This window comes from Mauremys mutica, chromosome 1 (genome assembly GCF_020497125.1).
Source record: "Mauremys mutica isolate MM-2020 ecotype Southern chromosome 1, ASM2049712v1, whole genome shotgun sequence".
NCBI lineage: Eukaryota > Metazoa > Chordata > Testudines > Geoemydidae > Mauremys > Mauremys mutica.
The window spans coordinates 82,661,785-82,681,345 of record NC_059072.1 but is presented as its reverse complement, the minus strand read 5'-3'; the positions used below and the strand labels follow the sequence as shown (position 1 = coordinate 82,681,345).

The window sequence follows — 19,561 nt, the reverse complement described above, 5'->3', positions numbered from 1 at the left end:
ACATAAAACATACGCCTTTACACAGGCCAAATCCTCTTTCACGGTAGACTTTTTTTTATTATTATTCAGCATGTCAAAGACATTGTATAATATGCTGCCAAAAGTCACCAGCCAATTTCATAATTAATTTTAAATCAGCTATCTTGACTGCACAGCAGCAGGATGGAGTGCGACCACTTCATACTCTGCTAGCAAGAATGTTTGTTTTGGGGTGAGGGGTTGGTCAACAAACCAACTTGCATTTAGATTTGGCTAACGCTTTTTTAAAAATTTGAATTTTACGGATTAAACTGTTTATCTTCTAAATACATTGAATTACCTTATGTATAGTTTTTCCAGGAGTATATAATGTCTTGCACAAAAGTCACCATTCACTGTCATGTACTTAAATAATATTGAGTTATTTGCTACCAATTTTCATGTACTGGAACTTTCAACTTCACACATCACTTGTGCTCTATTTCTTTTGGTAATAATACCTTCATTATTCCATTAATTACTATTTACAGCAACCTCTTTAGTGTACATAGCTCCTTAGAGGATGTTAACCTTACAGCAGACTGACCAATTTTTCCCCTCCCCCATGGAAATAAAATGCTTTGTAATTATTACCAAAAAAAAAAAAGACTTGTTTGCAGAAACAGTGATCAAAATGAATTGGTACTCAACTGTCTATGAAAATTAACAGGTAACACACTAGAGGTGAGACTCGATGATCATGATTGCTTTTGGCCTTGGAATCTGATTTGGCGGTATGACAGAGGCAATGCAATTGTGTGGGTAGGACAATGGACAGACTCAATAGACCACAGTTCTGTTCCTGGCTCTACCATTAACCTGTTGTGTGACCTTGGTCATTTTGTGCCTGCTTCTGTTCCAACCCTCTTTCTATTTTGGTTGTTAGCTCTTCAACGCTGTGACTGACTATACAGCACCTGACACAACCTGGCTATGATCTAGTTTGGGGCATCTAGGTGCCACTCTAGAAAAAATGATGACCTGATCCTGCACAAACATGACTCCACCAAAGTCATTTGGATCTCTCCAGACACACAAGGATCCATGCTAGCACTGCCTAATAAAGGACTGGAGCCTAAAACAGTAGTAGGCATAAGAGATCCAAAGAATCTCATTATTATTGAGAGGTCGCTGCTTTTATAGGGCATTTTAATATAAAAATACTTGAGCAGATGGTGGTGTGCTCTGCTGTTTCAGAGGAGTTATTTCCTCTCAGGGCTTGGCTACACTTACGGTTTGCAGCGCTGGTCATCCAGCTGTGTAGGAGCAGCGCTGGTGTGTGGCCACATTTGCAGCATTTCCAGCGCTGTTGGGAGTGATGCATTATGGGCAGCTATCCCAGCGTTCAAGTGGCCGCAACGTGCTTTTCAAAAGAGGGGGGTGGAGTGGGGTCTAGTGTGACAGGGAGCGGGGGGGGAGAGAGAGAGAGAGTGGATTTTTGGAGCCAACACTGTGTGTTAGCTTCCTGACTTGAAAAATCAGAACATTTTTCCGACCCCTTAGTCTTAACTCTTAATTGCAAACAGCCTGCAGGCAACACGACTCCCCGCTGTTTCCCTGCCTGCCTCTCATTTGATTGTTTACAGCCAGGTACAGATGATCACAGCAAAGAGGAGCTCTGTTTGTTTTTTAGATAGCAGCAGCGGCAACGGAGGAGCTCCACAGAGCTCGTTCACAACAGGGAGGAGGATCTCATTTGATTGTTCACAGATTGATCACAGCAAACAGGAGCTGATAAGCAGCTCCGGTAGAAACGGAGCTCCGGAGGTTCACAACAAAACAAAGAGAGGCTGCATAACAAAACAAAGGGAGTAATTTAGTTAAAAGCATTCTGGGATATCTCCTTATTCCCTGGAGGCCAATAAAAGCGCTGGTGTGTGTCCACACTTGATGAGCAGCGCTGGATCACCAGCACTGCAATCGCTACACCCCAACCTGGCCAGGTGTACAGCCAGCGCTGCAGCCAGGGAGTTGCAGCGCTGGATGTGCCTTGCAGGTGTGGACGGTTACTAATTGCAGCGCTGGAAAGCCTCTACCAGCGCTGCAACTTGCAAGTGTAGCCAAGCCCTCAGAATTGCACTTAATCCCCATCTAACATCCAGCAACCATGCCTTTTTTCCCCCCCTGGGTAGGTCAGGCATTAAAAGCCCAGAGGGCAAAGAGATGCAGGAATAGAATCTATGTAATGGTTGCTGGAGGCTGCCATGGAAAAACAAAAAAGGCAAGTTTCAGAGTAGCAGCCGTGTTAGTCTGTATCCGCAAAAAAAAAAAAACAAACAGGAGTACTTGTGGCACCTTAAAGACTAACAAATTTATTTTAGCGTGAGCTAAAGAAGAAGAAGTGAGCTTTAGCTCACGAAAGCTCATGCTAAAATTAATTTGTTAGTCTTTAAGGTGCCACAAGTACTCCTGTTTTTTTTTTTTTTAAAAAAAGGCAAGCTACCCCAAATGCCCCAGCCCCATTTTGCTAGGCACTATACAGAGATTTTAGATGCTGGCCTGGAACTGAGCTTCAGTTACACTGAAGTGTTCGGAAGTAATGTCAAATACAGCTAACAAATATTTATATGTATTTATACTTAGTGCCATACGGCAGGAGACACTTCTTTTATTAAACAGATTCAATGGGGCTGGTTTCAGTCCTCTGCCCCTTCCCATAAAATGGAGTATTTGCCAAGCTTTCAGCCTTCCAGGGTCCAAAAGGCAGCTGAGCTTGTCATAGATTAATGCTACCAATTAGCTCAAATTACCTGTAGTCAAACCCTATCTTCCACTGTCCTGCCTCCCCACAAATTTCACCCACATGAGGCAAACTTCAACTAGAACATGGAGGATATAAACATCAATCTTCTGAACTTTAGAGAGAGACTAGAAAAAGTATTTCTTAAGGGCCAAGCCTTCCCATGACAGGTTGGAAAGGCCCTGGTATCTTCAGTGACTACCCTGCCATGGCAGACATCCCTTCCGCCACACAGCTACAACCATACAGTCATGTGCATCTGACATAACCTTATTGAATGTTAGCTTTATAAATAGCTACATTTGGGAGCTCCAGGCAGTCTGTAAAAATATGAGTAATTATACCTTGAAACTAAGCTGTAACTAGAGCTAGCCAGTTTCTGTAAGAGACGATAATTTTAGACACTTGTAAGGTGCTACCTGGAGGCAATTACATTACTTGCAACCATCAACAGCTGCAGGAGCCTAATATTATTTCATCTCAATCTTAAAGGTCATCTGTGTTTCACTTAATTTCAATCTAATAGGAAGCCTGAGGCATTAAACTCTGTTGCTGGGACTTTCCATCCTGATCATCTGTTCCTACCCATACAAGAATTTCAGAATCAAGTTTTATTTATGGAAAAAAGACTAATGATAGAACACTAATACAGAATTGATCAGCAAAACTCCTGTTTTTGTGGTTTATTTCCAGTATGGATAATGACACAGAGCAGAGACACAAATTATTGTAATCATCTGTCTTTAGGAGTATTGAGTTTCTTGCGTCTTCTGTGATACCTGGAAGAAAAAAGAATTGCAGTGGTAACAATTTGGTACGTCTTCTTGGATTTTCCTGACAGGATTTGTTTGTAACCAGTAGTCTACAGCCTACATATTAGTAGAGCTATAAAAAGATACACAAGAGCTGCTCAGCACATTTGTCTCCTGTTCACAAGGTGTTTCCTACATAAATAACACTGCCCCTTCTACTGCTGCATGAACAAGTACACAATACAACCAACTTGAAAATTCACATCTGAATTTTGTACCTACTTTAGTCACAACCACCACGACCAAGATTATTAAAAACAATTGGCAAATAAAACTTCAGTTTTCCCAAGCTTATTTACGCTATGCACTTGATAGCACTTTGGATAAAATTCATTTCACTAGATGGTCAGATAGCTTCTCCCTTGCTGAAAAGGGTCCTTAAAAGTCAAGAAAATAAAAAATGACCTGATCCTTCATCAGGATCTGCTCATATGACTCCACCAATGACTCCCTCCCACTTTCTAAAAGCATTTAAAAAAAAATCTGAACATACTTTTTTTTTTTCTTTTTTTTTTTTAAAAAGGATGGCCTAACTGGTATCATTTTTTAATAGTCAATTTCACTAAAAATTCAAGTGGACAGTGTCCTTTCTACTAAAACTAGCACCACACTAAATCAGAAGATATTCTTGATTTCATATACAAGAAAGTGAAATGATGTTGCTTATTGTGAAAGAGCAGAGTTTTTACACATTTCTACAATCAATTCTTCCTCATCTAGTCCCATATGCTCTCTCTTATATAACTGCAGTCATTCAGGGACAAATTTGGACCAGCTCTTCAGTTCTCTGTTAATTTCAGCCAACCTAAAGTGTTATGAAGCCACTTTAGAAAGGACTCATAACAGAGGCTAAAACAGGCTTTGTTTCCACTGGCACAGCTGAACATAGATAGTGCTTAAAGTGAAAGTAACTTGATCAGGAGTGCTTTCTCCTCACAAATCTTACCTTTTAAGAGACTGCAAATATAAGAGCTGACAATGCTTCCCTATCACAGGCCCTTTGAGACAAAGGAGCATCCACGGGTTTTCACAGTAATGTAAGGCTCTAAAAGCAACTACTACTAGGAAGGATTCTAGAAAGTTACCACTGGAGAATGTACGTATTCAAAAGGGGTAGATAATGCTGAGAATTTTATTTCCTAAAGGCTATAAGTCTCTGAAGAGAAAATAATTTGACCGAAGTGGGAGAACTGAGATCAGTAACTAAGGTTTGTCAACACTACGGACATATTACCAAATTTATCAGCATTGCTGATATTGGTGTAGCTCCACTGTTGTTCGGAATGTTGGAAGCCCTAGTGTAGACTGCCACTGATAAGCACCGTGTCATCTAACGCGGCTCAGAGCAGGTTTAATCGACAACAGAGATATTAGGCAGAAACTAATGTTCTTGGTCAAAGGTACTTTACATAATAGATTGGTTTCACAGTGAGACATTAATGAAGAATGCAATAATCATCATCTAATCAGATGAAGAAAAAATCTCCCTTGACATTACTGTACAATATTCTTTTTAGTAAAATTCTAAGACAGTATCTCCAGTGAAAATTAGTTAAGGAATTTATCCCTATGTAAAATTAAGTGTTATATAAAATACTTAATAGTCTGATGCTAACATTACTATGTCATACCTAATGAGTTACCGTAGGAGTGATTTTAGCCCATGTTATTTATTCCTCTTACCCTTCAACCCCCAAAGGACAAATACTTCAAAAAAGACACTTACTGTCCGACAGGGTACCAGCGATGTTTTGTTGTATAAAACATTTTGCTGAGCTCCTCAAATGTAGGACCTTTGCTATTCTTTAGCTCCTTCACTTCCAATCTAGATTTCAGCACTTGATCGTGTGTTTCTTCTTTGTTATCCACTGGATCTGGTCGAGGTATGGGCTACAAAATCATCAGTAATGAGCACATTACTTTAGTAAGCTCTTAGTATTTTTTTAGCTCTAACTAAAACATTTAACCACTCCTCTGAACTGTTCACAATCCATCACTGCAGTATTTTAGTAGTGCATACGAATTAGAAAGTAAAACAGTCTCAAAAGAAAATGTCTATTTAGTCTATCTTATCCAAGTTGAATAAGTGCAAGGAATACAAAGGACACAAATGATAGAAAGAAAATTAATTTATCAAAATATAAGGTTTTAGAGGCAGGTTAGGCTCCTATAGAAAGCCAGATTCGCTTTGATTAAAATCAATCTACTTTGTGCCTGTCCTACTCTGGTTGTAAATCTCTTTCCCAGAATTGTATCCCCCATGCCTACAGGGGGATCTGTCTGCATCCCCTGCAGGTAAATCTCTCCTGTGGAAGCTATAGCACAGAGAGATTAAGTGACTGGTTCAAGATCACACAGGAGTGAGTGGCAGTCAGAAGGAAAACACAGATTTGTTCTATTCAAGTTCATATACTGCACCCCTCTCAATAGTATATTTTTCCCTGCACCCATCAACAGTTTGAATTACCACTAGATCAGAGGTGGACAAACTACGGCCCGTGGGACCCTCCTGCCTGGCCCCTGAGCTCCTGCCCCAGGAGGCTAGCCCCCGCCCCGCCACTGTTCCTCCTCCCCCGCAGCCTTAGCTCACTCAGCCACCAGCGCAATGCTTTGGGCAGTGGGGCTGCGAGCTCCTGGGGCAGCACAGCTGCCGAGCCAGGGCCTGACCCAGTGCTCTGTGCTGCGCAGTGGCATGGCTGGCTCCAGCCGGGTGGTGCGGCTGCCTGTCCTGGTGCTCTGGGCAGCGCGACTGTAGCACCGCCAGCCACCGGTGCTCCAGGCAGTGTGGTAAGGGGACAGGGAACTGGGGGGTTGGATGGAGCAGGAGTCTCGGGGGGGGGGAGGGGCCATCAGGTGGCAAGAAGCAGGGAGGGTTGGATAGGGGGCGGGGGCGGGCAACGCCTGGCTGTTTCAGGAGGCACTACCTCTGCTAACCAGCCCGCCATACAATTTTGGAAACTCGATGCGGCCTTCAGGCTAAAAAGTTTGCCCGCCCCTGCTCTAGATAGTAGCCAAATTCATTATAAATTTATATCACAATACTCTGGCCATGTTATCCAGTGTACTGAGACACTTCATAAGAGCTAAAAAAAGGATAGCCCAAAAGAACATTGTTGGCCAAATTAAAGATTGTCTGTGCTTTCAGGCAAACAGGAAACAGTTGTGCAAATCTGTATATACCTGTGTGTGCTCATATGGAATTTCAACTGAAGGATGGTAGCAGACAATTGTCCTTCCATCCGATGTCATGGCAAGTTCCACTTTACTATAAAAGATGAAAGGATTATATAGATCAGTGTATCTCTTTATTCACCCTCTTGCTCAGGTGAGAGCACTCTGGAAGAGACATGAGTTAGACTGGCTGACCAAGAAACCAGCGGAAAGTCTAGGGTATTATGTTCACAAGTTGTCTTTTGAACTTTAGATAGCAATCTTGAAAATTTTACTCACTAAGGCCTGGTCTACACTACACGTTTAAACCGGTTTTAGGAGCATTAAACCGATTTAACGCCACCCCCGTCCACACTAAGAGGCCCTTTATATCGATATAAAGAGCTCTTTAAACTGGTTTCTGTACTCCTCCCCAACGAGAGGAGTAGCGCTAATATCGGTATTACCATATCGGATTAGGGTTAGTGTGGCCGCAAATCGATGGTATTGGCCTCCGGGCGGTATCCCACAGTGCACCACTGACCGCTCTGGACAGCAATCAGAACTCGGATGCAGTGGCCAGGTAGACAGGAAAAGCCCCGCGAACTTTTGAATATCATTTCCTGCTTGCCCAGCATGGAGCTCTGATCTGCACGGGTGGCGATGCAGTCCCAAATCCAAAAAGAGCTCCAGCATGGACCGTACGGATGTGAAAGGTGTATGGGCAGACAAATCTGTTCTATCAGAGCTCCATTACAGATGACGAAATTCCAAAGCATTTTAAAAAAAATCTCCAGACAGAGGGCACAGCAGGGACTCAGCACACTGCTGCGTGACAAGCGTAACGGAAAGCCAAAGAATCAAATGGACGCTCATGGAGGGAGGGAGGGGGGACTGAGGACTCAAGCTATCCCACAGTTCCTGCAGTCTTCGAAAAGCATTTGCATTCTTGGCTGAGCTCCCAATGCCTGTAGGGTCAAACACATTGTCTGCGGTGGTTCAGGGCATAGCTCGTCAATTTACCCCCACCCACCCACCCCCAGAAGGAAAAGGGAAAAAAATAGTCTCTTGACTCTTTTAAATGTCACCCTATGTCTACTGAATGCTGCTGGTAGACGCGATGCTGCGGCACTGAACTGTAGCATCCTCGCCTCCCCTCCTTGGTGGCTGATGGTACAATATGACTGATATCCATCGTCATCATCAGCCTTGTGGCAGATAGTATAGTACAGAAGGACTGGTATCCATCCTCATCATCAGCCCATGAGTGCTACTACTTCCCAGTAGATGGTACAGAATGGCTGGTAACCGTCTTCATCATAGCAACAGGGGGCTGAGCTCCATCAGCCCCCGCCCTTCATGTGTAAAGAAAAGATTCTGTTCTACCTGGACTATCATAGCAGCGGGATGCTGGGCTCCTCTCCCACACACTGCTTAATGTCCTGTCTGGACTATCATAGCAGCTGGAGGCTGCCTTCCCCTCATTTTATCTCACTAACAAGTCACTGTTTCTTATTCCTGCATTCTTTATTACTTCATCACACAAATGGGGGGAGACTGCAACGGTAGCCCAGGAAGGCTGGGGGAGGAGGGAATCAACAGGTGGGGTTGTTGCAGGAGCACCCCCTGTGAATGGCATACAGCTCATCATTTCTGCGGGATCTGACATGGAGCGGCTGTGCTCTCTGGTTCTCTGATACACTGGTTCTCTAGTACACTTGCCCCATATTCTAGGCAGGACTGATTCTATTTTTTGATACCGTAAAGGAGGGATTGACTCAGGGAGTCATTCCCATTTTTGTCTTTTGCACCCCTGGCCGATCTCAGCCAGGGGCACCTATGACAGCAGCAGATGGTACAGCACAGAAGGACTGGTAACCGTCATCTCATTGCCAATTTACAATGGCATGGTAGATGGTACAGAACGGCTGATAACCATCTCTGCTATCATGCAAAAGCAAATGAATGCTGCTGTATAGCGCTGCTGAATCGCCTCTGTCAGCGGCATCTAGTACACATACGGTGACAGTGACAAAAGGCAAAACAGGCTCCGTGGTTGCCATGCTAATGGCGTCTGCCAGGGCAATCCAGGGAAAAAGGGCGCGAAATGATTCTCTGCCGTTGCTTTCCCAGAGGAAGGAGTGACTGACGACATTTACCCAGAACCACCTGCGACAATGATTTTTGCCCCATCGGGCACTGGGATCTCAACCCAGAATTCCAAGGGGCGGGGGAGACTGCGGGAACTATGGGATAGCTACAGAATAGCTACCCACAGTGCAACGCTCCAGAAATCGATGCTAGCCTCGGACCGTGGACGCACACCACCGAATTAATGTGCTTAGTGTGGCCGCGTGCACTCGATTTTATACAATCTGTTTTACTAAACCGGTTTATGTAAAATTGGAATAATCCCGTAGTGTAGACATACCCTCAGTGATTTAGCAGACTAAGAACCACTGACTTTCAATGGGACTTAGACTTCCGAGTCACTTAGACATCTTTGAAAATTGTACCCAGCATCAGGTTAAATGCATAAGATTTCCAAATAGTTTCCTCACAGTATTTTTTTTATTAATATTTGGAAACTAGGCTTAAAATGTCTACACGATACCTAGAAGCCAGAACTAAAGCACAAAAGACAATGGCAACTAGCCCCTCTCAATAAATTTCAGGGCCAATGCCCTACAGAAGAGTCCAGCACCTCTAGTCCACTAGGCACGAAAGGGAGCTGGGATTTCTACCAAGTGCTAGGCTCTACCAGTCAGCTTCTAGCTACTAAGCATGATAAATGTGAAGCTCCACCAAACTCATTCTGCTAGAAGAGATGAGGCCTGTCTCATCTTCCCTGGAGAGCCTGTTAGCGTCTATGAGGTGAGAGGATCTACGCTATTCTACCCTCCCTTCCCCACTTCTTTAGATTTCTATCCAGTAAAGAACTCCAGTAACTGATTATGTTGCTACTCAATTTTCCCAAGCAGCTGCATGAAAGTGCCATGACTTTTGTCTAAGTACCGAAAAGCAGCCATGCTCTTTAATTTTCACTGGGCCTCTTGACAAACCTATGAATATCAGGAGAGGTACTACAGCCCTTTGTCTATAGCAGGGGTGGGCAACCTTTCAGCAGTGGTGTGCCAAGTCTTCATGTATACACTCTAATTTAAGGCTTCGCGTGCCAGTAATACATTTTAACAGTTTTTAGAAGGTCTCTCTCTAAGTCTATAATATATAACCAAACTACAGTTATGTAGAGTAAACAAGGTTTTCAAAACGTTTCAGAAGCTTTACTTAAATTAAAATGCAGATCTTATTAGTTTAGTGTGATCCTTGCCCTTGCTGAGTTTTCCAATGTCTGGTGGCACGTATTTAGATACTTTAAGCTGCACATGGGCTTCTGAGTTATAAGCTGATAACTGGCTGGCAGGAGGTCAGCGGCTGGAACCCCAGATCGGCAGCTGAGGTGAGTGGAGCTGGTAGGGCTGAGCAGGGCCGGAAGCCTGGACCCTGTCTGGCAGGGGGCCTGTGCTGGAAGTAAGGTGAGTGGGGCTGCGACAGGGACCCCGGCTGGTAAGGGGCCAGCAGCCGGAACCCCAGAGCGGCAGCGGGCTGAACGGGTTAGGCCGCCCAGCTCTGGGGTTTCAGGGGTGGGCTGAGCGTCTCCGCCAGCCCCCCTCTGGGGTTACAGCCGCCGACTCCTGCCAGCTGGGGTCTCAGCCCACTGCCAGCCTGGGGTTCCTTCACCCAGGCCAGCAGCGGGCGCTGAGTGGGACCGGCGGTGGGATCCCAGCTGGCAAGGGGCCAGCAGTGGGAACCCCAGAGCAGTGGCAGGCTAAGCAGCTCAGCCCGCCGCCGCTCTGGGGTTTCCACCACCGGCTCCTGCCAGCTGGGGTCTCAGCCTGCCAGCCTGGGGTTCCTTCCTCCAGGCCAGCAGGGGGTGCTGAGTGGGAGCCCGGCTGACAAGGGGCCAGCAGCAGGAACCCCAGCCCACCCCGCGTGCCATCAAAAATCGGCTCACGTGCCACCTTTGGCACACGTGCTGTAGGTTGCCGACCCCTGGTCTATAGATTCAGGAAGACAACACTGCATCAATTTTTCACATGATTCACATTTGGAACGTTAATTTCACAAGCCTTATGTCTAGAAACAAGGCTCTTCAGAAAATGGCTAGATCAATCCAAAACTTGCAAGAGGAATAATTGGCATAAGGAAATCAGCAAGACTGACAGCAGGTAGGGCAATTACTCTAATATTTATCCCTGAAGCTATGGGTCAAATGAAGTCCATAGTGGGTCAAAACAGATTTGATTGTGTACCAGTTATAGTCTTCTGGAAGGACTGAATATGTAGATTTATGGCGAGCACAATGCACTGCTCCATCTGCAAAGACGAGAAAAAACACCAATGAGAACAAATGAAACTGCAGCAGAATTAATTTTATACCCGCATTCTGTTATCTCAAACATGAGCGAGCTCAACCAGAAATGCACCTTTAGTTTAAGTTTAACCGATCCATTTAGAAAGTGTCTGGAATATCATGCCAATATTTCAATCCTATTATAATACATATTTCTAAAACTGCAACTTGCCCAATACGTGGGTGTTATCCCAGTGTTATCCTTGTAGTACTCTAAGAAGTTGCAAAATACCCATACCGTACCGAACTGGCCATGCACACTACTCCTAAAGTAATAGTTTCTTACACAGTGAAATAGGATCACTGCTATGCTAGAGGGCTGCATTACTTTGTTGCTGCTGTAGGCGAAGCTGTGCACTCAGAGAAAGCAGCTTAATATGGGGCTGCCTGCTTCAAGTGCGTGTACAGGAGTGATGAAGGGAACCATGAGGGAGGCAGAAATAAAAATTATGGGGAGGTGGAAGTTACGTTCCCCAGCCCCTGCTCACAGAGCTGCCTTGCCTTTTACCTTCTAGTTACTCAGCCTATGCCTCCATCCTCTTCTTACCTGATCCCAGAGGTTGATCCCCTTGCCCAAAGCCCTGGCTGGGAATCAGTTCCCGCAAACAGAGCCTGCCTTTCTCCTTCCAGGCTGTTTTTGAAGAGGTTGAGCTGAAACCCTAGGGTTTGTTATAGACAGTCTCTGCCCTTGCCCCCCCACTTCTAGTCCCTGATTTTTCCATATCTACTTCCCCCATTCCTGGTCCCTGCTTCCTCACCACTCCCCACCACCACAACTCCCAACCCCCTGCCACTACGCCCCCAGGTCCCTGCTCTCCTCTCCCATCCCACTACCCTCCAGTTCCTGCTGCTTCCCCCAACCATCCCTGCTCCATGTCCCTGTTTCTCCCTGACTCTCAAAACTCCTTCTAAAATGCTTACTTTTCTTATACTCCAGGCTACAGACAGACAATCTCCCCATGCAAGTTAAGATACTACCTCTGATACGCAGCAGCAGGGGGCACCACAGAGATTCCTCTGCCTGCAGTACTAGGCAGTCTGATTTTCCTGTAAAGCAGGCTGTCCTGATTTTCCGATTTTCACCAAAATCAATAGGATTCTGCCCACTGATGCCTAGAACATTCCCTGAAATGTTGGAACTGATCAGCTGCAGTGTTCAAAAACTATCACATTACATACAAACAGAAATGCCAGGAAGTTATGTAGAGCCTTGCTTTGCCAGGCTAACAGATATATTGAACAAGATAAATTATGAATATAAAGACCGTTATCCATGACAACATCCAATTCCAAAAATGCTTTCATGTTTCATAGAATTGCAGCATCTTCACTTTTCCCCAAAACTGTTTGGGGTTTTAGTTCAACAGTAATTCATGAGCTCATGCCTCTTTACTACCCTGTGAACTGGCCAAAACCAGAAACAAACTCATACATTTTATAGCTATCTTATGATGTACTCTTCCACTTGTGGGGGTTTGTTATTTTTAAATATTAGCATTTCAGTGTGTCTCCACTTTGAAGATGATTTTATCAAGAAGTACATGTAGTGGTAATCTGAACTGAGATTTATGGGGTTTTTTTAAACTGATATTTTTCAGGGATTTATTAGGATGACATGCATATCTGTGTAAGAAATTAGGCTCATGAACTCCAAACTCTGAAACTCCAAACATCTGAAAGTGATCATAAAAATAACTAGTCTGGATACAGTTCTTCTAATGTTCCATTATTTTACTGTTTACTACAAGTATGGATATTGTTAAATATTAATACTCCATTGCTTATGGCAGATACGACACAAGTGTCTTACTTCCCACGTATTTCACAAAAACAGGCACAGAAACCTAAAGCTAGGCCTAATCTACAACAGAAAGTTTTACTGGCAAAACTCTTCATTTGTTGTCACTGCCTGGTGTTCATTCACACTTACAGCCTCAGTGTAGTGAGAGATTTTATTACCACCACACTTCAAGCTCTGAATTACATTCACAGGAAACAATAAGGAGTTTGGGAAGCAGAAAACCCAGAATCAGCACAACTGACAAAACATTTTTCTTCCAACTTTTGCGGTCACAATTTAGAAGAAGCGACATAGCTCATCTTCGACTTTATATGAAGATGGAGATACTATAAGATTTTCTTGGCAGTGCTTACAACTCCAGAGTCCTAACGCTTTTTCTTCCACATATTGCTATCTTCCACTAACACCTCCCCAAAAGCCAATCTGAAATACCGCAAAATCATAACATTGCATATTATTGCTCCTTGTTCAAGAGAAGGTAAACATGAGCCTAAGAAATCAAGTTTTCAAATCTCAGATTCCTCCTAATCTTAAAATGCTCTTTAAAGCTTGGTTAATGGAGCTAATCTATTTTAAAGTTCAACACTGGAAACTTCAAGGGCAACCAAGGTAAAACGTGACTTAGTAACACAGCACATACCTGGTTAAAGTTTGATATTTATGGAGTTGAAATATAAAAGTCACTTCCCTGCCTGTGTTACTGTAAACTTTGCTCAGAACTAAGTATCAATGCAAGAGTCTTTTAAAAAAGAAAAAGAAGAAAACCAGAAAATTTCTAAACATAGGATTTTCATAAAGCAGCACTATTTCTTACTCTGTACTGAGGCCTGCCTACTGAATGTTGCTACATGCATCCACATAGTACTGGACCACACAGCTCTTCTCAATGCTATTGCCATGGTCACAGGAGACAGAAAATTGGTGCTGGAGAAAGAAATATTCTGGACGCAAACGGTATCCTTTTTACTGCAGTGCACACTTCTGAAGGAGCAGGTTTCATCACTGTTCAGGAGACAGAAGGGTTGACAATTAGTTTATTTATAAAAGATTCAAGATCTATGAAAGATATGACTTGCACAGCACCTTATATATTGTTCAACAAGTGCTGGAAATATTTGTAATGAGTTAAGAATTAGCATCCACTTACTAAATAGTACTCCTGAGGGAATTCTGTGCCAAAAAAATAAAAAATTCTGTGCACAACACATTTAAAATTCTGTATAATTTTATTTATCAAAATAACACAGTGATTATATTGTGTTATTTTGACAAATAAAATTATGCAGAATTTTAAATTTTTTGTGCACAGAATTTTTTATTTTTGGTGCAGAATTCCCTCAAGAGTACATTAGTTCTGGGTGGCACAATCTGGGTGTGGGCAGCTCAGTGGAGGGGTCCAGGTGTGTGTGTGTGGGGGGGGGGGGGAATCAGGATGCACAGGAGCTCATTGGGGGGTTCTGGGTGCAGGGGGAATGGGGCTCTGTAGGGGAGTCCAGGTGAAGGTAGTTAGGGCTCAGCTGGGGGAGGAGGTGTGGGGGCTCAGCAGGCAGTCTGGGTGCTGGGGGAGTGAGGCTTGGTGGGGTGGGGGTCAGGGTACAGCTGGTTAGGGGGCTCCCAACGCAGAGGGTGAGGCTCGGGGAGGAGAGTGTGGGGGTTCTGGGTGCAGAGAGGTCTGGGTGCCAGAGGCTTCGATGCAGGGGGTCAGGCTTGGCGGGGTGGGGGTGGCTCGGTGGGAGGGTTCTGGGTGTAGGGGGGAATAGGCTCGATGCGAAGGGAGGTGGGGAGAGGGCAAAGAGGGGGAGCAGCTTTCCGTACTGTGACCCCTCCCCCCTGTGGCTGAGCAGCAATGGGGCCAGGAAGGGATCACTGTACGTGGCGCTGTTCCCCCGTCTGCCCGGCCCCACTGCACCTAACTCCTTCCCATCAAGCCTCACCACCCCCCACCCAGAACCCTCACCCCACTGAACCTGACCCCCTCTTCATGCAGGCTCCCTCCCCTCCCCCCCAGTGTAGAGCTTCCTGCACTCGGGGGAGATTTCTGGGGGTTGATTTGACCCAGCCCTGGCTGCTCCGTGCAGAGAAGGGGGAGAGAGACTTATCTGCGCTGCCAGGGAGGGGTGAGTGAGTGAGCACTGGTGCACTAACAGCAGAAGCTTTGCAGGAGGAGGCACCTTTGGTGAGTGTTCTACCCACTGTGCTAAAAGTTATAAGGTGGATACCACCACCTCCTCCAACCAGATTTTGAATGGGACCACTCTAGTAAGCAGCCTCTAAGCACACCTACCAGATCAGGCTAAGCACTTGACTTATGTGGACAAATACCTATCTTCCCTTCCCAAACTGCCCTGCAGCTTAGGCAGGAGATAGCTGTCTGGATGCTCAGAGTAAGGAAGCACTGTGCATGCTCAAAGGCAGAAAGTTAGGCACCGTAGGAACTTTTATCCTGAAAATGTAGGCACTGAGTGAGTTTAAGCACCTACAAGGTTCATTGGAAGTTTTAGCAATCACAGTGGAACCTAAAACTTGGACTTGGGCCTTTAAGTCTCTCTGTGATTCTAGTCCAGGGGTCGGCAACCTTTCAGAAGTGGTGTGCCGAGTCTTCAATTATTCACTCTAATTTAAGGTTTCACATGCCAGTAATACATTTTAACATTTTTAGAAGGTCTCTTTCTATAAGTCTATAATATATAACTAAACTATTGTTGTATGTAAAGTAAATAAGGTTTTTTAAATGTTTAAGAAGCTTCATTTAAAATTAAATTAAAATGCAGATCTCCCCGGACTGGTGGCCAAGACCCCGGCAGTGTGAATGCCACTGAAAATCAGCTCACGTGCCGCCTTTGGTATGCGTGCCGTAGGATGCCTACCCCTGATCTAGTCCTCAGTCTCTATAATATACAGTGTATGGGCCTGGCTTCTTCAGATCTTGATAAGAACATCAGCATCCTTTTCAGAACACTTCAGAATCAGTGTTGTCAGCAAAACCACCCCCACAGCAGAAATGTATAGGCTCTCGCACTGCTGTCAAACAGATATACACCTCTACCCTGATATTACACGAATTTGGATACAACATGGTAAAGCAGTGCTCCGCGGGGGGTGGGGGGGAGGGTTGCGCACTCTGGCGGATCAAAGCAAGTGTGGTTTAATCTATAACGTGTTATGATTTTTTGGCTCCCAAGGACAGCGTTATATCAGCATAGAGGTGTATTTAAAACATTTCTCCTCAAGTCCTAATAGCTATGCCAATCAGGTGTGTAGAGGGAATGACCTGCCAGGTAGTTTGCCTATAATGAAAGACATCCTATGCAACTTCATCAGAAACAAATGCAGAACATGTCTAGTAACTGCCACACCCCATTTCTGGATGTTTCTGGATCAGGACATCTGCTCTGCACTTTTCAAATGTGCTGAGACATAACATCACAATGTTAAGTGAGCTGAAAATATTTTTTGTTGCAGCCTGTGCTCTCGCATATCGCACTAAGACTTATTAATATTACCATCATAATGTAAGAGAGGTATAAGATAATGCTGTGTTTGTAAGTTAAATTTTCCTGGGACCACATAGTTAATAAAGATAAGGTGTACAGCACGTGTGGTTAGCAAGCAGATAGAAGCTGAGATCAAAAAGGAATCTTTACAATTTAAAGCACCAAACTGTAGATTAACTGGTTAATTCTCATGGGACAAGAGTGCCACCACTTTGTGTACACTGCTTATACAGGGGAGTGCCAACAGTCTCTGAATGCATGGCAGGATCTACCACAACACTGTGAGGCCTTCATTGTCCTGAACAGCACATAGCGCAGAGAAGCACCATGGTCACCTTAAATTAATCTTGAACCATATAGTGAAACTTTGTCAGCACAAAACTGATACCTGTGAAATACTGTAAAGGCTTTTTACAAAGAGCCACACTCAGAAAAGTTAAGCTCCACTGCTTTCCTCCTTTTCTTTAGACTTCAAATAACAAAACAAAACTAAGTTACACTGGGACTATAAAAGCCTTTAAAAATATTCAAGACGGATCAAAGGATGGATGATTAATATATCGTGTTTTGGGGAAAGACTCCCGTAATCTTCTAGGCTGCCCTGTCACCAAAACTAAGGCTACTTTACTTATGAACAAGAGCATCCACACAGCGATTTAAGGCGCTGTGACTTATGTGCATTAGCTTCACACCTCTATTGTGTTCACACAGACGAGCCCTTAGTAAGGGAAGGGAATAAGGGAATTTGAGGGAGGAAAAGTCACTGTTAATTCCTTTACATTGAAATGCTTTAACTGGTTTTCCATGACACCCATACAAATGGGCGGCTGCTGATGCTGCTGATGCAGTATTAACCACGCAATCAGCATGAGAGTTGCAAAGCCATGAACAATAATGGTGCCTCTAATATATAAGCCGCCCCCAGCCCCGTGAACAGCCGGGCCCACGCCGCAATCCCAGTAACGGGGAGTAAAGGCAGAGAACACGGCAGACGTTACTGCGCATGCTCAGTTCGCAGGCTCATTAACAGCCGAACAGCAATTCGGTTTGGCGGCAGGAGCAGATTGTGACGTTACGTCTCCGGCCGCTCACGCGCGGCTCAGCCTCCCGCCACGGCCCATCATCGCCTTCCATCCCTCGGCGCCCCGGCCCCGCCGAGCCCACCAGTCACAGCACCGCTGGAGCCCAGAGCCAGGCCGCGCCCGGCCGGTTGGGAGCAGCGGTTACCTGGCCCAGCCCGGAGAGCGGCCCCATCATCTTATTTTGCGGGGCTCCACAGATTCAACTGAGAGACGTCCAACTAATCAATCAGTCTGTATGTAGCTGCCCACCGCGGCGCGCGCGGCGACCGGAAGTATAGATGTATATTTCCGGTGACGTAGACACACTCAAAGCATGATGGGAAAAGTAGTCCACATCGGTGAATAGGCACAATACAAAGAGTCAGTGTCCAAAGCTCCCGCACGAGGGGTGCCCTGCCAGCCCCACCCCTCCCTCTTACCTGCCACCAGTGGGGGTGCCGTGCCAAGTCCAGCCCTGCCCATCACCAGCTTGGGATGCCAGCCTCGTCCCCCGACCTGCCTCCAGATAGGGGTGCCAGGCCCAGCCCCACCCTGCCTGCCAAAGGAGGGCCAGGCCCAGCCCCACCTTCCCTCTCATGTGCCATGAGAGGTGCCAACCCAGTCCAACCCTGCCCACCACCAGCCAGGAATGCCAGGCCCAGCCCTGCCGGCTACCAAGCCAGGGGTGCAGACCAAGCCCCGCCCCTCCCTCTTGCATGCCATCAGCTTGGGCTGGCAGGCCCACCCCCACCCTGCCATAGGGGTGCCAGGCCCAGCAGCTCTGTCCTGCCACCAGCTAGGGGTGCCAGCCCCCCTGCCTACCACCTGCCAGGAGTGCCAGGACCAGCCCCACCCCTCTCTCCCTCCTGTCACCAGCCAGGAGTACCAGGTCCAGCACTGCCTCTGCCACCAGCAAGGGGTGCCAGGCCCAGCATCCCCCCAACCCTAGTGGTGTCAGGCCCAGCAGTGCCCAGCCACATGGCCTTTAGATGAAATGCAAGGTCATCTCCATAATGTTACCTCAAAGGCTGTTTTCTTCCATCTTTATTCAGGTAATGCTTCCATTAATCTTCAGTGGGAGTCTTGTCTGAAATAACCTGTGCCCAATCCTGCAACCCTTATCTTCATAGGTCACTGATAAATATCCAGCATTAATTCTAGGCAGTTTACAGGCAATGACCATGGCTTGTTTAATTTTTGGCTCCTTAAATGCTGCATGGTTAGATTCTTGTTTACTGGCTTTTGTTTCTCTCCTTCAGCAAAATTTACCTCTTTCTGCAGTTATGTCTTATTGCTGCAGAATAATTGGTTGCACTGCTAAATTTGCAAGGCTACATGTAGGATTTTAACTACAACGCATTAGTCATCAATTGTGATCTCTCAGTTCCAGCAGAAAAACATTTTTGCCCATGAATGATCTCTTGTCAAAGGCAGACATCCATTCTTATCCTCCTGGACCTCTCTGCAGCTTTCGATCCTGCTGATCATGAGATGCTGCAGTCCCACCTGAGAGAGGTGGCAGTGATGCACTAAAATGGTTTAAGTCCTTCCTAGAAGGACTCAGCTGAAGAGCAGTGATGGGAAACTGCACCTCCACCTCACTTGTGGAGGATCAATTCTCTCTTGAGTCCTATTCAACTTCAACATGCTTCCCCTTGGTGACCTGGTAAGAATGTTTTATTAGACAGAACTGTCCAAATAATGAAATTGTTGCTTTGCTGGCAATGCTGCAATCAGTCAATAAATAAAACCTTTGTTTTGGGTCATATTGAAAATGAACATTTTTGGCAAATTGAAAAGTCTTTTTTAATTGTGGATTAAACTAAACATTTTGACCTGAAACATTTCATTTTGGTTTCAAGCATTTTTATATATTTTTAAATGCTTAAAAATAAAATTGAAGGCGATTTCTAAATGAAATGTCATTTTGAATTGAAAAATTATTCATTTCATTTTGAAAATAGCAAAACAGGACATTAGTGTAACCCCTTTGGGGTCTAGAGAGCATGGCCCCTTTAAATCTTTTTTCCCAAGGGGGAGGGGGAGAGTAAGAAAAAGGAGGGAAACTCCA

At 45.2% G+C, this 19,561-nt stretch overlaps 1 protein-coding gene across 2 annotated transcripts; it reads right to left on the bottom strand.

Moving 5' to 3' along the window:
- Positions 1 to 3,412: 3,412 nt before the first annotated feature.
- MRPL42 (mitochondrial ribosomal protein L42) lies at positions 3,413 to 17,809 on the bottom strand. 2 transcript variants are annotated; one of them, XM_044980847.1, is made up of 6 exons: positions 17,657 to 17,809; positions 13,750 to 13,937; positions 11,034 to 11,097; positions 6,751 to 6,835; positions 5,297 to 5,460; positions 3,413 to 3,537 (listed from the first exon to the last, which is right to left on the bottom strand). In XM_044980847.1, exons 2-6 carry the CDS (start codon positions 13,832 to 13,834, stop codon positions 3,492 to 3,494), a joined length of 444 nt encoding a protein of 147 aa, XP_044836782.1. In that variant the 5' UTR covers positions 13,835 to 13,937; positions 17,657 to 17,809; the 3' UTR covers positions 3,413 to 3,491. The 2 variants fall into 2 exon arrangements, with proteins under 2 accessions (XP_044836782.1, XP_044836772.1); XM_044980837.1 differs by lacking the exon at positions 17,657 to 17,809 and adding an exon at positions 17,058 to 17,206.
- Between the last annotated feature and the right edge of the window lie 1,752 nt (positions 17,810 to 19,561).

Excerpts from the sequence above, each read along its gene's own strand:
- MRPL42 (XM_044980837.1), bottom strand. The coding sequence starts at position 17,110 with ATGCACATAAGTCACAGCGCCTTAAATCGCTGTGTGGATGCTCTTGTT. Across the intron at positions 11,098-13,749 it reads TAGGCAGGCCTCAGTACAGA|ATGGAGCAGTGCATTGTGCT; the intron begins GTAAGAAATAGT and ends TCGTCTTTGCAG. Across the intron at positions 3,538-5,296 it reads CGCTGGTACCCTGTCGGACA|GTATCACAGAAGACGCAAGA; the intron begins GTAAGTGTCTTT and ends TTTTTCTTCCAG.